General features: G+C 49.5%; 1 protein-coding gene across 1 annotated transcript in view; it reads right to left on the bottom strand.

Annotated features, from left to right (window-relative positions):
* Positions 1–11,021: 11,021 nt before the first annotated feature.
* The window catches only part of LOC144485734 (uncharacterized), a 207,546-nt gene continuing 201,546 nt past the window's right edge, over positions 11,022–17,021 (bottom strand). Inside the window, exon 4 of the mRNA XM_078203836.1 lies at positions 11,022–11,649. Within this exon, the coding sequence (XP_078059962.1) occupies positions 11,059–11,649 (591 nt within the window). The 3' untranslated portion in view covers positions 11,022–11,058. The remainder of the gene's footprint in view (positions 11,650–17,021) is intronic.

The following is a 17,021-nucleotide window of genomic DNA, read 5'->3' as shown; positions in this document are numbered from 1 at the left end:
CAGACACAGGAGCCAACAGAAGCAGAACAACTGAAGGAGGCCAATCAGCCCATCAAGACTGTGCTCCTGCTGGCCCTTCAACTAGAGCTGTGACCTATATCCCCATTTTCCTGTCGATCCCCACATTTTTATTCCTTGTTACCAAAACTTATCCATTCTCTGCTTCAATAGCCCCCTGGTAGACCATTCCCTAATCTAATAGTAAATCTATGTAAATCTTTCCCGCTGATGTCTCTTTTCAATCCTCCAGTGAGGATCTTCAGTCCGTGTCCTGGGTTATTGACTCACCAAACTAAAGGAACAAGTTTTCGCAATTTACTCCTCAAAGCATTTCGCAATTTCCAAACCTTCTAGTGAATTCACTTTAATTCCATGTTCCTTAGGCAGCACCTTCCAAATACACAACCACTACTATCTAGAAGGACAAGGGCAGCAGATACATGGGAACACCACAACCTGGAGGTTCCCCTCCAAGTCACTCACCTTCCTGACTTGGAAATATATCACCATTTCTTCACTCTCGCTGGGATTTCCTCCCTAAGAGCACTGTGGATGTACCTACACCACATGGACTGCAGCAATTCAAGAGGCAGCTCACCATCACAATCTCAAGGACAACTAGGGATGGGCAATGCATGCTGGTCCAGCCAGTGACGCCCACGTCCCATGAAAGAATAAAAGAAAATGCCCCAATTTCTTACTGTTCCGATGAAAGGCGATCCAGCCAGCAGAATCTTTCCACAATTTCCTGTTGTTATTTCAGACTTCCAGCATCCACAATATTATGCTTGTTGCTGTAATTCGTAGATCTGTGTCAATCTCCCATGTTGGGAGTCATTTGAGTTAACCATCTAACGATGTCATACTAACCTTTTTTACCCGTCCCCACAAGCAGTTGAAAAATGTTCACACCCTGTTCAGCACTGAAGTGGGAGTGGGGCGGGGGAGCTAGTGGATGTGAGCTAGGACTCGGACAGAACTCCAGGAGCCTGAGGCTTAGGGCCTACACAAGTGCAGTGTCTAACTCACACTCAAGTCCTCTTACTGAGCCTTCGCCTGGGAGGGGCTGCAAACTCCACTCATGATAAATATGTGTTCAAATACAAACCTTGTGTAAAGTTTCTGTGTAATGATTTTGTAAACATTCTTGTCCATACCTTTTATTATTATTTAATAAACTCTGCCTGTCTCAATGGGTTAGATTTGGCTTAGTGACTCATTTAAACAGAAGTTCAGCAACTCTTTGAGTGGAGTGTGATGAGAAGGAAAGTTCTGATTTTCCCTTGATAATCCCCCTCCCCGCCCCCCTGTAACCCCCCCCCACTGCCCCCATCGAAACCCAGCCGCCAACTTGAGAAAGAGGAGTGACGCTCAGGGATTGTGAATAGATATTCGATAAACATCGAACTCGGGGTAAGGTTTCTGCGCGGAGAGCCGTTAGCAGCTGCTTTTCCAATTTCAGTCATTCAGTCGCACAACACTGGCTTTCCAGGAAAGGAATTTCTGAAAGTTTATCTGATAAACTCAGTGGATCCTCCTCCAATCACTACCTGGTCTGATTGAAGTATCATCGTCACAGTGAGGGGGTTTGCCTCACACCCTGACATGAGGGATAGCTTTACTGCCTCCTCAAGAAAGTTGAAAATCAAACTGTACACTTTGGAAAGGAAAATAGAAGTTACAACAAAGACAGGGTTAAGAAAGCCGGTTACAGCTCACTTCCCAAATCCACAGAGTTAGGACTGTCCTGGTAAACCTATCGTCTCAGTCTCTTCCTGCCTCACTCAACTTATTTCTTCCTATCTTGCCTCTATTTTTTTCTTCCCTTCTCCAGTCTCTTCTTTAAAGTTTATTTACCAGTGTCATGAGTAGGCTTACATTAATGCTGCAATGAAGTTACTGTGAAAATCCCCTAGTCACCACACTCATAGAAACCCTACAGTGCAGAAAGAGGCCATTCGGCCCATTGAGTCCGCACTGACCACAATCCCACCCAGGCCCTACCCCCATATCCCTACATATTTACCCGCTAACCCCTCTAACCTACACATCTCAGGACACTAAGGGGCAATTTTAGCATGGCCAATCAACCTAACCCGCACATCTTTGGACTGTGGGAGGAAACCGGAGCACCCGGAGGAAACCCACGCAGACACGAGGAGAATGTGCAAACTCCACACAGACAGTGACCCAAACCGGGAATCGAACCCGGGTCCCTGGAGCTGTGAAGCAGCAGTGCTAACCACTGTGCTACCGTGCCACCCGTTCGGGTTCACTGAAGGAGAATTTTAACATGGCCAATGCATGTCTTTCGGACTGTGGGAGGAAACCCATGCAGACACGGGGAGAAGATGCTGAACCTATTTCTCATTCAACAATGTCTTTCTTAGGCCATTAGTCCATTTGACATCAGAGCAGAAATAGGCCACTCGGCCCATCGAGTCTGCTCCGCCATTCAATCATGGCTGATAATTTTCTCATCCCCATTCTCCTGCGTTTTCCCCATAACCCCTGATCCCCTTATTAATCAAGAACCTATCTATCTCTGTCTTAAAGACATTCAATGACCCGGCCTCCACAGTCCTCTGCAGCAAAGAGTTCCACAGATTCACCACTCTCTGGCTGAAGAAATTCCTCATCTCTGTTCTAAAGGATCGTCCCTTTAACCTGAGGTTGTGCCATCTGGTTCTAGTTTTTCCTACCAGTGGAAATATCCTCCCCACGTCCACATCAACTCCATCTAGTCTTAAGCTGTCTCACTTCCTCCAAATAAAAGGTGTGGCTCTGGGTACCCACCTGGGCCTCAGTTATGCCTGTCCTTTAGAATCACAGTAATACAGCACAGGAACAAGCCATTTGGTCCACCATGTTCTATGCCAAACATCAAATAACAATCTATACTAATCCCATTTTCCAGCATTTAGTCCATAACCTGCAGTGCCTTGGCGATTTAAGTGCTTGTCCAGATGCTTCTTAAATGTTGCAAATTTTGTGGGTTATCTGGAACACCCCTTGTTCCAGTTCTACTCTGTTACCATAGAACCATAGAAAATTACAGCTCAGAAACAGGCCTTTTGGCTCCTCTTGTCTGTGCCGAACCATTTTATGCCTAGTCCCACCGACCTGCACTTGGACCATATCCCTCCACACCCCTCTCATCCATGAACCCATCCAAGTTTTTCTTAAATGTTAAAAGTTAATGTTAAAATGTTAAAATGCATTTACCACTTTATCTGGCAGCTCATTCCACACTCCCACCACTCTCTGCGTGAAGAAGCCCCCCCTAATATTCCCTTTAAACTTTTCTCCTTTCACCCTTAACCCATGCCCTCTGGTTTTTTTCTCCCCTAGCCTCAGCGGAAAAAGCCTGCTCGCATTCACTCTATCTATACCCATCAAAATCTTATACACCTCTATCAAATCTCCCCTCAATCTTCTACGCTCCAGGGAATAAAGTCCCAACCTATTCAATCTCTCTCTGTAACTCAGCTTCTCAAGTCCCGGCAACATCCTTGTGAACCTTCTCTGCACTCTTTCAATCTTATTTACATCCTTCCTGTAACTAGGTGACCAAAACTGTACACAATACTCCAAATTTGGCCTCACCAATGCCTTATATAACCTTACCATAACACTCCAACTTTTATACTCGATACTCCGATTTATAAAGGCCAATGTACCAAAGGCACTCTTTACGACCCTATCCACCTGTGACGTCACTTTTAGGGAATTCTGTACCTGTATTCCCAGATCCCTCTGTTCAACTGCACTCTTCAGAGTCCTACCATTTACCCTGTACGTTCTACTTTGATTTGTCCTTCCAAAGTGCAATATCTCACACTTGTCTGCGTTAAATTCCATTTGCCATTTTTCAGCCCATTTTTCTAGTTGGTCCAAATCCCTCTGCAAGCTTTGAAAACCTTCCTCACTGTCCACTACACCTCCAATCTTTGTATCATCAGCAAACTTGCTGATCCAATTGACCACATTATCATCCAGATCATTGATATAGATGACAAACAACAATGGACCCAACACCGATCCCTGCGGCACACCACTAGTCACAGGCCTCCACTCAGAGAAGCAATCCTCCACAACCACTCTCTGGCTTCTTCCATTGAGCCAGTGTCTTATCCAATTTACTACCTCCCCATGTATACCCAGCGACTGAACCTTCCTAACTAACCTCCCATGAGGGACCTTGTCAAAGGCCTTGTTATAGAGTCATAGAGGTTTACAGCATGAAAACAGGCCCTTCGGCCCAACTTGTTTATGTCACCAGTTTTTAACCATTGAGCTAGTCCCAATTGCCCGCGTTTGGCTCATATTCCTCCAAACCCATTAAACTATCAAAATGCTTTTTAAAAGACAAAATTGTACCTGCCTGCACTATTACCTCTGGCAGCTCGTTCCAGACACTCACCACCTTCTGTGTGAAACAATTGCCCCCCCCCCCCAGACTCTTTTGTATCTCTCCCCTCTCACTTTAAACCTATGCCCTCTAGTTTTAGACTCCCCTACCTTTGGGAAAAGATGTTGACTATCTAGCTGGTCTATGCCCATCATTATTTTGTGGACCTCTATAAGATCACCCCTAAGCCTCCTACGCTCCAGGGAAAAATGTCTCAATCTATCCAGCCTCTCCTTATAACTCAAACCATCAAGTCCCGGTAGCATCCTAGTAAATATTTTCTGCATTCTTTCTAGTTTAATAATATCCTTTCTATATTAGTGTGACCAGAACTGTACACAGTATTCCAAGTGTGGCCTTACCAATGTCTTGTACAACTTCAACAAGATATCCCAACTCCTGTATTCAATGTTCTGACCAATGAAACCAAACATGCCGAATGCCTTCTTCACCACTCTGTCTACGTGTGACTCCACTTTCAAGGAGCTATGAACATGTACCCCTAGACCTCTTTGTTCTCCCCAACACTCTGCCAATAACTGGATAAGTCCTGCCCTGGTTTGATCTACCAAAATGCATCACTTCGCATTTATCTAAGTTAAACTCTATCTGCCATTCATCAGTCCAATGGCCCAATTGATCAAGATTCCCGTTGCAATCCTTGATAACTTTCTTCATGTCCACTATGCCACCAATCTTGATGTCATAGCAAACTTACTAACCATACATCTAATTCAGACAAATAAAGACAAATAACAGTGGACCCAGCACCGATCCCTGAGGCACCCCGCTGGTCACAGGTCTCTTGAAAAACACTTGAAAAACAACCCTCTACAACCACCCTGTCTTCTGTCATCAAGCCACTTTTGTATCCAATTGGTTACCTCACCTTGGATCCCATGAGGTTTAATCTTATGCAACAACATACCATGCAATACCTTGTCAAAGGCCTTGCTAAAATCCATGTAGACAACATCAACTGCACTGCCCTCATCTATCTTCTTGGTTACCCCTTCAAAAAACTCAATCAAATTCATGAGACATGATTTTCCACTCACAAAGTCATGCTGACTGTCCTTAATCAGCCCTTGCATCTCTAAATGCCTGTAGATCCTGTCTCTCAAAATACCTTCTAACAAATTACCCACTACAGACGTTAGGCTCACCAGCCTGTAGTTCCCAGGCTTTTCCCTGCAGCCCTTTTTAAACAGGCACAATATTTGCCACCCTCCAATCTTCAGGCACCTCATCTGTGACTATCGATGATTCAAATATCTCTGCTCGGAGAACCGCAATTTCCTCCCTAGCCTCCCACAACGTCCTAGGATATACTTCATCAGATCCTGGGGATTTATCTACCTTGATGCACTTTGAGACTTCCAGCACCTCTTTCTCTGTAATATGTACACTCCTCAAGACATCACTATTTATTTCCCCAAGTTCCCTAACATTCATGCTTTTCTCAACAGTAAATGCTGACAAGAAATATTCATTTAGGATCTCACCCATCTCTTGTGGATCCGCATATAGATGACCTTGTTGATCCTTAAGAGGCCCTATTCTTTCTCTAGTTACTCTTTTGCCCTTTATATATTTGTAGAAGCTCTGTGGATTCTCCTCTGCCTTATCTGCCAAAGCAATCTCGTGCCCCCATTTTGCCCTCCTGATTTCTCTCTTATCTCTACTCCAACATCTATATTCTTCAACGGATCCACTTGATCCCAGCTGCCTATGCATGTTATAGGCCTCCTTCTTCTTTTTGACCAGTGCCTCAATATGTCATATGCCTCAGTTCCGATCCCGCAACTCTTTTTCCATTACCTCGATGACTGTATCAGGGCCGCTTCATGCTCTCGTCTGGACCTGGAAAAATTTGTCAATTTTGCTCCAATTTCCACCCCTCTCCACCTTCACATGGTCCATACGGGTGGCACAGTGGTTAGCACTGCTGCTTCACAGCGCCAGGGACCTGGGTTCGATTCCTGGTTTGGGTCACTGTCTGTGTGGAGTTTGCACATTCTCCTCGTGTCTGCGTGGGTTTCCTCCGGATGCTCCGGTTTCCTCCCACAGTCCAAAGATATGCGGGACAGGTTGATTGGCCATGCTAAAAATTGCCCTTTGTGTCCTGAGATGCATAGGTTAGAAGGATTAGTGGGTAAAATATGCAGGGATATGGGGGAACGGCCTGGGTGGGATTGTGGTCGGTGCAGACTCGATGGGCCAAATGGCCTCTTTCTGTACTGTAAGGTTTCTATGATTCTATGATTCATTTCCGACACTTCCTTTCCCTTCCTTGACCGCTCTGTTTCTGGAGTTGGCCTGTCTACTAATATTCTTTCCAAGCCCGCCGACTCCCACAGCGACCTCGGCTACACCATCTCACACCCTGCTTCCTTGTCATTTGAGCAGTTTCTCCATCTCCATTGATGATGCCACCTCCCACATGTCTTCCTTCAACCCCAACTGAGAATTCCCCCACTGTGATTGACAAGACCTACTTCCCCCTTCTCCTCCCTCTTATCGTCATAATAAGGTCCTCACTTTCCACCCCACCACATGTTCATCCTCTGATATTTCCATCAACTCCAGCATGATCCCACCACCGCTCCCCCTCCCCACATTTCATCCTGGTCCATTGCTACATCTCCCCCAATGCCTTCCTCTTCCCATATCACCTTGACATTCAATCGCAGTGTGTGTAACATCTGCCCTTTCACCTCCTCCTCCTTCACCGTGTGTCCCAAACACGCCTCCCAGGTGAAGCAGCAACTACTGTTCACGGCTTATTGGGAGACCAAATAAAGAACAAAGAACAGTACAGCACAGGAAACAGGCCCTTCGGCCCTCCAAGCCTGTGCCGCTCCTTGGTCCAACTAGACCAATCGTTTGTATCCCTCCATTCCCAGGCTGCTCATGTGACTATCCAGGTAAATCTTAAACGATGTCAGCGTGCCTGCCTCCACCACCCTACTTGGCAGCGCATTCCAGGCCCCCACCACCCTCTGTGTAAAAAACATCCTTCTGATATCTGAGTTATACTTTGCCCCTCTCACCTTGAGCCCGTGATCCCTCGTGATCGTCACCTCCGACCTGGGAAAAAGCTTCCCACTGTTCACCCTATCTATCCCCTTCATAATCTTGTACACCTCTATTAGATCTCCCCTCATTCTCCGTCTTTCCAGGGAGAACAACCCCAGTTTACCCAATCTCTCCTCATAGCTAAGACCCTCCATACCAGGCAACATCCTGGTAAACCTTCTCTGCACTCTCTCTAACGCCTCCACGTCCTTCTGGTAGTGCGGCGACCAGAACTGGACACAGTACTCCAAATGTGGCCTAACCAGCGTTCTATACAGCTGCATCATCAGACTCCAGCTTTTATACTCTATACCCCGTCCTATAAAGGCAAGCATACCATATGCCTTCTTCACCACCTTCTCCACCTGTGTTGCCACCTTCAAGGATTTGTGGACTTGCACACCTAGGTCCCTCTGTGTTTCTATACTCCTGATGACTCTGCCATTTATTGTATAACTCCTCCCTACATTATTTCTTCCAAAATGCATCACTTCGCATTTATCATAGAAATCATAGAAACCCTACAGTGCAGAAGGAGGCCATTCGGCCCATCGAGTCTGCAACGACCACAATCCCACCCAGGCCCTACCCCCACATATTTTACCCGCTAATCCCTCTAACCTACACATCCCAGGACTCCAAGGGGCATTTTTTAACCTGGCCAATCAACCTAACCCGCACATCTTTGGACTGTGGGAGGAAACCGGAGCACCCGGAGGAAACCCACGCAGACACGAGGAGAATGTGCAAACTCCACACAGACAGTGACCCGAGCCGGGAATCGAACCCGGGACCCTGGAGCTGTGAAACAGCAGTGCTAACCACTGTGCTACCGTGCCGCCCTTTTTTATCCGGATTAAACTCTATCTGCCACCTCTCCGCCCAATTTTCCAGCCTATCTATATCCTGCTGTATTGCCCGACAATGCTCTTCGCTATCCGCAAGTCCAGCCAGCTTCGTGTCATCCGCAAACTTGCTGATTACACCAGTTACACCTTCTTCCAAATCATTTATATATATCACAAATAGCAGAGGCCCCAGTACAGAGCCCTGCGGAACACCACTGGTCACAGACCTCCAGCCGGAAAAAGACCCTTCGACCACTACCCTCTGTCTCCTATGGCCAAGCCAGTTCTCCACCCATCTAGCCACTTCTCCTTGTATCCCATGAGCCTTAACCTTCTTAACCAACCTGCCATGTGGGACTTTGTCAAATGCCTTACTGAAATCCATATAGACGACATCCACGGCCCTTCCTTCATCAACCGTTTTTGTCACTTCCTCAAAAAACTCCACCAAATTTGTAAGGCACGACCTCCCTCTTACAAAACCATGCTGTCTGTCACTAATGAGATTGTTCCATTCTAAATGCACATACATCCTGTCTCTAAGAATCCTCTCCAACAACTTCCCTACCACGGACGTCAAGCTCACTGGCCTATAATTTCCTGGGTTATCCCTGCTACCCTTCTTAAACAACGGGACCACATTCGCTATCCTCCAATCCTCAGGGACCTCACCCGTGTCCAAAGAAGCGACAAAGATTTCCGTCAGAGGCCCAGCAATTCCATCTCTCGTCTCCCTGAGCAGTCGAGGATAGATGCCATCAGGCCCTGGGGCCTTGTCAGTTTTAATGCAGACTGGGAGACCCTCACTCACTCCATGAGCATGACCCCTGACCTTCTGGTCGTTTGCCATTTCAATTCACTATTTTAGGTTCTCTGAACTCTTTGTACTTGAATCTCTCTGACTGGAATCTATCCCCTCACCTGCCGCCCTCTCTCCCTTTCTCAACAGCATCAACCCATTGCATTTCTACCTTGTTCCACTTCTGAAGAGTCATCCTGAACTCAGATGTTTCCAGTCCTGCTGAGATTTTCCAGCATTTTTTGTTTTTTATTCCAGATTTCCAGCATCCGCAGTAATTTGCTCTCAAAAAAGCTGATTTTTCTATTCTTGTCAATTAATTCGGAAAGATGATATTGACGGAGACAAAATAACTTTATTTTTAAATTAAAAGACTGAATTGTTAGAATTATCATCACACTAATAAAGTGACTGGTTATAAATCCCTCTCTGACCTCAGGCTTTCCCTTGTCCAGGGTGGACAGCATTGGATGGACGTTATAATCATTGTGGTTGGCTTTGATTGGCAGGCAGGTGAGCAGTCAGGTCCCGGCAGCAGAGTATGGCAGGTTAGCTATAATAATCCACTCTTTGTTTTTGGTACTGACAGTTAAATAACTAAAAGCAGACTATGAGCATTTGGAGAGGTTTGGTATGCTCAAGAATACTCAGCATGGCTTTGTCAGGGGCAGATCGTGCCTTACGAGCCTGGTGGATTTCTTCTGACGAAGGGAAAGCGGTACATGTGGTTTATATGGATTTTAGCAAGGCGTTCGATAAGGTCCCCCATGCAAGGCTTCTAGAAAAAGTGAGAGGGCATGGGATCCAAGGGGCTGCTGCCCTGTGGATCCAGAACCGGCTTGCCCAAAGGAGGCAGAGAGTGGGTATAGATGGGTCTTTTTCTAATTGGAGGTCAGTCACCAGTGGTGTGCCCCAGGGATCTGCTCTGGGACCCTTGCTGTTTGTCATTTTCATAAATGACCTGGATGAGGAAGTGGAGGGATGGGTTGGTAAGTTTGCCGATGACACGAAGGTAGGTGGGGTTGTGGATAGTCTGGAGGGATGTCAGAAGTTACAGAGGGACATAGATAGGATGCAAGACTGGACGGACAAGTGGCAGATGGACTTCAACCCAGATAAATGCGTCGTGGTCCATTTTGGCAGGTCAAATGGGATGAAGGAGTACAATATTAAGGGAAAGACTCTTAGTACTGTAGAGGATCAGAAGGACCTTGGGGTCCGGGTTCATAGGACTCTAAAATCGGCTCCGCAGGTGGAGGAGGTGGTTAAGAAGGCATATGATGTGCTGGCCTTTATCAATCGAGGGATTGAGTTTAGGAGTCCGGGGATAATGATGCAGCTATATAAGACCCTCGTCAGACCCCACTTGGAGTACTGTGCTCAGTTCTGGTCACCTCATTACAGGAAGGATGTGGAAAAGATTGAAAGGATGCAGAGGAGATTTACAAGGATGTTGCCTGGATTGAATAGCATGCTTTATGAGGATAGGCTGAGGGAGCTCGGTCTTTTCTCCTTGGAGAGACATAGGATGAGAGGAGACCTAATAGAGGTGTATAAGATGTTGAGAGGCATAGATCGGGTGGACTCTCAGAGGCTTTTTCCCAGGGTGGAAATGGCTGCTACGAGAGGACACAGGTTTAAGGTGCTGGGGGGTAGGTACAGGGGAAATGTTAGGGGGAAGTTTTTCACACAGAGGGTGGTGGTCGAGTGGAATCGGCTGCCGTCAGTGGTGGTGGAGGCAAACTCAATAGGGTCTTTTAAGAGACTCCTGGATGAGTACATGGGACTTAATAGGATGGAGGGTTATAGGTAGGTCTAAAAGGTAGGGATATGCTCGGCACAACTTGTGGGGCCGAAGGGCCTGTTTTGTGCTGTAGTTTTTCTATGTTTCTGACATACATTATCAACGACCTTTGTCTGAGTTAATATCCTGGAGCATATGGAGGTGGAGTCATATATTCTGCCGGGAGGTTGACTGTACCACTTGTCTGTTGTCTCCCCTTTCCCTCAGGATCATCATTCAGCAACTGACCACCGGCTACTGGCATCAGCTGACCAAACTGCATCGTGGGCCAGTGTGACCCGGGCTGACCTTGTGACCCAGGCTGACCCTGTGACCCAGGCTGACCCTGTGACCCGGGCTGACCCTGTGACCCGGGATGACCCTGTGACCCGGGATGACCCTGTGACCCAGGCTGGCCACGTGTGTACCTGGGAGGATGATGGGGAACGTGGTGAGTTGGGGTTATTAGATGACACTGACTCCCAGTTGGAGGAGGAGTGTGTGTGTAAGTGAAAGCAGGGGCAGAGCTGGTTCTGGTTGTTATGTGCTGCGTGTGCTGTCTCTGGGTCAGGGCGGGGGGGTTGCCAGACACATGACCATCTGTTTGAAGCTTCACTTCAGGTTTGCAATCAGAAACACTTGGTGCTGAATTGGTCTTTGGGATTTTCATCTCCGGATCAATGCGCTGGGTCTGGTGAAGATGCAGATTCTGGGCACCAGAAGCAGTCACCTGAAATGAAAATATAATCAATTTACTTCCTGACATTCACTGCACAAAGCTTTTCATATTTAGGCACAGGCTGAAAACAGGCCTGGCAGAAATCTACCTGCAGCTTTGGGATTGTTCATCAGTCCAAATCTTCAGATATTCAGCTCCAACTTTGTAAAGTGACAACATTTGATGTTGTTTCAGCACCTGCTTGGAACAGATGTTTTCAGCTTTATGGGAAACTTTCCTTGTTTGAGACTTGTGTAGGAGAAAAACTTGGGATATCCCAAAGTCCCTCACAGCCCTGAAACCATCTTGAAAAGTAGTCACTGTGTAAACTGGAAAGTGCGGCAGTGAGGGGCCTGGGAGTGGCTCCAGGAACATAGACCATTCAGCCCCTTTTGTCTCCACATCACTCACCCAAATGTTCCCCATAATGAAACAAGAACAAACACTTGTATTTATATAGCGCCTTTCACAACCATGCAACATTTCAAATTGATTTGCAGCTAATGAAGTACCTTTTGAGGGGTGACCACTGTTGTAATGTAGGAAATGCAACAGCCAATTTGTGCACAGCAAGCTCCCATAAACAGCAATGTGAGACCGATCAGATCATCGGCTTTTATGATACCGATTGAAGAATAAATATTGTCCAGAACATATGAAGAATTCCCTCGCTCTTCCTTGGGAAGTGCCATGGGATCTTTTATATCCACACAGATAGACAAATGGTTGGCAAAACGGTTTAACATCTCATCTGAAATAATATGAAGCACTTCCTCAGAACTGAACGGGAGTATCATCCTGAACCTTCGTGCTTGTGGTAGCGTGGCCCCTTTAAGGCGGAGATTCCTGAGGGTCACATGATTAGGGCAGATGCTATGGAGGTGTGGGGGAAACCAAGCCAATCAGGAGCGAGGGCGTGCATCACATGTCAGGGAGGAACCTCAGCTGGAGCCAGGGAGGAGGAGAGAATATGTGTATTGTAATTCTGTTAGCCTATTGCTTGTAAATAAATAAACATTGTTGATAATAAACCCTTCATAACTTGAAGCCACAATAAGTCACCTCTGAATTTATTACACTGGCAACGAGGAAAAACTTTCATTAGTCACTGGGAGAGCACAGCTAGAGGGGAAGGAGAGTGAACATCGAAACTACAAAGAGACAGATACATACACCAATAAAAATGCCCTTAATTGGGGAGATTGAGCTGTTTGACCCAGAAGTGTAAAACTGGGGTCAATATATCAAAATACTATTTTTTTTGTAGTTGATGAGATCACAGCAGAGGAAAAATGAAAGGTGATACTACTCACAGTCTGTGGCCCACAAACGTACAGCCCAGTCAGGAGTCTAACATTGCCTGATGATGCAGACACAAAGGTCAGAATTTTACCACCCCACCCGCCAGGGAAATCGGAGCGGACGAGGGGTGGACAATGGAAAGGTCCATTGACCTGGGGGGGGGGATTTTATGGTTTCAGGACGAGTGAGGCCAGAAAATCCCGCCCATAGTCTAATGACCTGATAGTCGAAATGGTCAAATATCATGTTAACCCTGACCTTCAATCACCACATTGAGGTATAAATTTCATTCTTCAGTTTGGGAGCCAGGAGAGACTGTCTCTGGTTTGATGGCCAGATTGAGGGGATTTATAGCAGAGCACTGTGAATTCAGCCCAGCTTTAGGGGAAATGTTAAGGGACTGTTTGGTCTGTGGTATAAACAGCCTCAATACAGAAGTTGTTACTGGCTGAGACCAAAATCTCTTTAGAAAAAGCTGTGGCGATGGCCCAGGTGACTGAAAGCGCTGAGCAGGATGGAAGTGAATTCCAAGGTGTGCCCAACAAGGTGACGCGTTTGTGGCGGGAAATGGCGACTGTGAGGAACAGACCGGGTGAGGGGAGCAGCAGAGCCCGAGAGAGGGAGCAGCAGAGCCCGAGAGAGGGAGCGGCAGAGCCCGAGAGAGGGAGCAGCAGAGCCCGAGAGAGGGAGCAGCAGAGCCCGGGTGAGGGAGCAGCAGAGCCCGGGTGAGGGGGGCAGCAGATCCCGGGTGAGGGAGCAGCAGAGCCCGAGAGAGGGCAGCAGAGCCCGGGTGAGGGAGCAGCAGAGCCCGAGAGAGGGCAGCAGAGCCCGGGTGAGGGGAGCAGCAGAGCCCGAGAGAGGGAGCAGCAGAGCCCGAGAGAGGGAGCGGCAGAGCCCGAGAGAGGGAGCAGCAGAGCCCGAGAGAGGGAGCAGCAGAGCCCGAGAGAGGGAGCAGCAGAGCCCGGGTGAGGGAGCAGCAGAGCCCGGGTGAGGGGGGCAGCAGAGCCCGGGTGAGGGAGCAGCAGAGCCCGAGAGAGGGCAGCAGAGCCCGGGTGAGGGAGCAGCAGAGCCCGAGAGAGGGCAGCAGAGCCCGGGTGAGGGGGGCAGCAGAGCCCGAGAGAGGGCAGCAGAGCCCGGGTGAGGGAGCAGCAGAGCCCGAGAGAGGGAGCAGCAGAGCCCGGGTGAGGGGGCAGCAGAGCCCGAGAGAGGGAGCAGCAGAGCCCGGGTGAGGGAGCAGCAGAGCCCGAGAGAGGGAGCAGCAGAGCCCGAGAGAGGGAGCAGCAGAGCCCGAGAGAGGGAGCAGCAGAGCCCGGGTGAGGGAGCAGCAGAGCCCGAGAGAGGGAGCAGCAGAGCCCGGGTGAGGGAGCAGCAGAGCCCGAGAGAGGGAGCAGCAGAGCCCGAGAGAGGGAGCAGCAGAGCCCGGGTGGGGGAGCAGCAGAGCCCGAGAGAGGGAGCAGCAGAGCCCGAGAGAGGGAGCAGCAGAGCCCGAGAGAGGGAGCAGCAGAGCCCGAGAGAGGGAGCAGCAGAGCCCGGGTGAGGGGGGCAGCAGAGCCCGGGTGAGGGAGCAGCAGAGCCCGAGAGAGGGAGCAGCAGAGCCCGAGAGAGGGAGCAGCAGAGCCCGAGAGAGGGAGCAGCAGAGCCCGGGTGAGGGGGGCAGCAGAGCCCGGGTGAGGGAGCAGCAGAGCCCGAGAGAGGGAGCAGCAGAGCCCGAGAGAGGGAGCAGCAGAGCCCGGGTGAGGGGGGCAGCAGAGCCCGGGTGAGGGAGCAGCAGAGCCCGAGAGAGGGAGCAGCAGAGCCCGAGAGAGGGAGCAGCAGAGCCCGAGAGAGGGGGCAGCAGAGCCCGGGTGAGGGGGGCAGCAGAGCCCGAGAGAGGGAGCAGCAGAGCCCGAGAGAGGGAGCAGCAGAGCCCGAGAGAGGGAGCAGCAGAGCCCGAGAGAGGGAGCAGCAGAGCCCGAGAGAGGGAGCAGCAGAGCCCGGGTGAGGGAGCAGCAGAGCCCGAGAGAGGGAGCAGCAGAGCCCGAGAGAGGGAGCAGCAGAGCCCGGGTGAGGGAGCAGCAGAGCCCGAGAGAGGGAGCAGCAGAGCCCGAGAGAGGGAGCAGCAGAGCCCGAGAGAGGGAGCAGCAGAGCCCGAGAGAGGGAGCAGCAGAGCCCGGGTGAGGGGGCAGCAGAGCCTGAGAGAGGGAGCAGCAGAGCCCGGGTGAGGGAGCAGCAGAGCCCGAGAGAGGGAGCAGCAGAGCCCGGGTGAGGGGGCAGCAGAGCCCGAGAGAGGGAGCAGCAGAGCCCGGGTGAGGGAGCAGCAGAGCCTGAGAGAGGGAGCAGCAGAGCCCGGGTGAGGGGGCAGCAGAGCCCGAGAGAGGGAGCAGCAGAGCCCGAGAGAGGGAGCAGCAGAGCCCGGGTGAGGGAGCAGCAGAGCCCGGGTGAGGGGGCAGCAGAGCCCAAGAGAGGGAGCAGCAGAGCCCGGGTGAGGGGGCAGCAGAGCCCGAGAGAGGGAGCAGCAGAGCCCGAGAGAGGGAGCAGCAGAGCCCGAGAGAGGGAGCAGCAGAGCCCAAGAGAGGGAGCAGCAGAGCCCGGGTGAGGGGGCAGCAGAGCCCGAGAGAGGGAGCAGCAGAGCCCGAGAGAGGGAGCAGCAGAGCCCGAGAGAGGGAGCAGCAGAGCCCGGGTGAGGGGGCAGCAGAGCCCGAGAGAGGGAGCAGCAGAGCCCGAGAGAGGGAGCAGCAGAGCCCGAGAGAGGGAGCAGCATAGCCCGGGTGAGGGGGCAGCAGAGCCCGGGTGAGGGATCACAACACCGGGGGTGGAAGCTTGTTTCTGATGTAGGGAAGAGCATTCCCAAGAAACTTGCCGGTGCAGGAATTATATGTATTTCTGATGTGAAAGGAAGGTCGTTTACAAACATGGTGCAGAATGAAGCCGTCAGGACAGAACATGAAAAAACCCACAACGGTTAGTTTACCTCTGTTAAAATAAACTGGATGAGGAGCCTGACAAGTTTACTCTAAACCGGGTCAAACTCAGTTGGATACTCCGATAGAGATGGACTGGATGGTCAACGGCAGATCTCTCAAAAAGGAGGTGGACACAGGAGTCGTGGCCACAGACCAATGGGAGCTGGCATTCTGATACCTTCAGAAAGGTCTTTAACCATTGAAATTGAATGCGTCAGAAATCATCCTGACACTTATACAGGAGAGACATTGGGGCCATTGGTTATAGGAACCAAACGGCACGTCTACCGTTCTAGTAATTCAAGGTAACACCTGATGGATCACGATTAGCTTAAGCATGTCAAATCTGATTGATTAGAAGTATTAAACCTACAGGATGGAGGTTTTCAAGAATTACTGTGCAAATACTTAGAGGTTTTTCGAAAGGAACTGGAATGAACCAAAGGATCTAATGCCAAAATGTATCTGCGTCTAATCTCAGTGGTTGGTAAGTTGATGGAGAAGATCCTGAGAGGCAGGATTTATGAACATCTGGAGAGGAATAGTATGATCAGAAATAGCCAGCACGGCTTTGTCCAAGGCCTTACGAGCCTAATTGAATTTTTTGAAGATGTAACTAGACACATAGATGAGGGAAGAGCGGTGGATGTAGTTTATATGGATTTCAGCAAGGCGTTTGATAAGGTGCCCCATGCAAGGCTTATTGAGAAAGTGAATGGGCATGGGATACAAGGGGACATGGCTTTGTGGATTCAGAACTGGCTTGCCCACAGAAGGCAAAGAGTGGTTGTAGATGGGTCTTTTTCAGCATGGAGGTCGGTCACCAGTGGAGTGCCCCAGGGATCTGTTCTGGGACCCTTGCTCTTTGTGATTTTTATAAATGACCTGGATGAGGAAGTGGAAGGATGGGTTGGCACGTTTGCTGATGACACAAAGGTTGGTGGTGGTGTGGATAGTGTAGAGGGATGTCAGCAGTTGCAACGAGACATAGATAAGATGCAAGACTGGGCGGAGAAGTGGCAGATGGACTTCAACCCAGACAAGTGTGTGGTGGTTCATTTTGGCAGGTCGAATAGGATGGAAGAATATAATATTAAGGGTAAGATGCTTGGCAGTGTGGAAGATCAGAAGGATCTTGGA

The sequence above is a fragment of the Mustelus asterias genome, unplaced genomic scaffold, assembly GCF_964213995.1.
Source record: "Mustelus asterias unplaced genomic scaffold, sMusAst1.hap1.1 HAP1_SCAFFOLD_214, whole genome shotgun sequence".
Classification (NCBI taxonomy): Eukaryota; Metazoa; Chordata; class Chondrichthyes; order Carcharhiniformes; family Triakidae; genus Mustelus; species Mustelus asterias.
The sequence above is the reverse complement of the archived record's forward strand: the minus strand, read 5'-3'. Positions and strand labels throughout refer to the sequence as shown.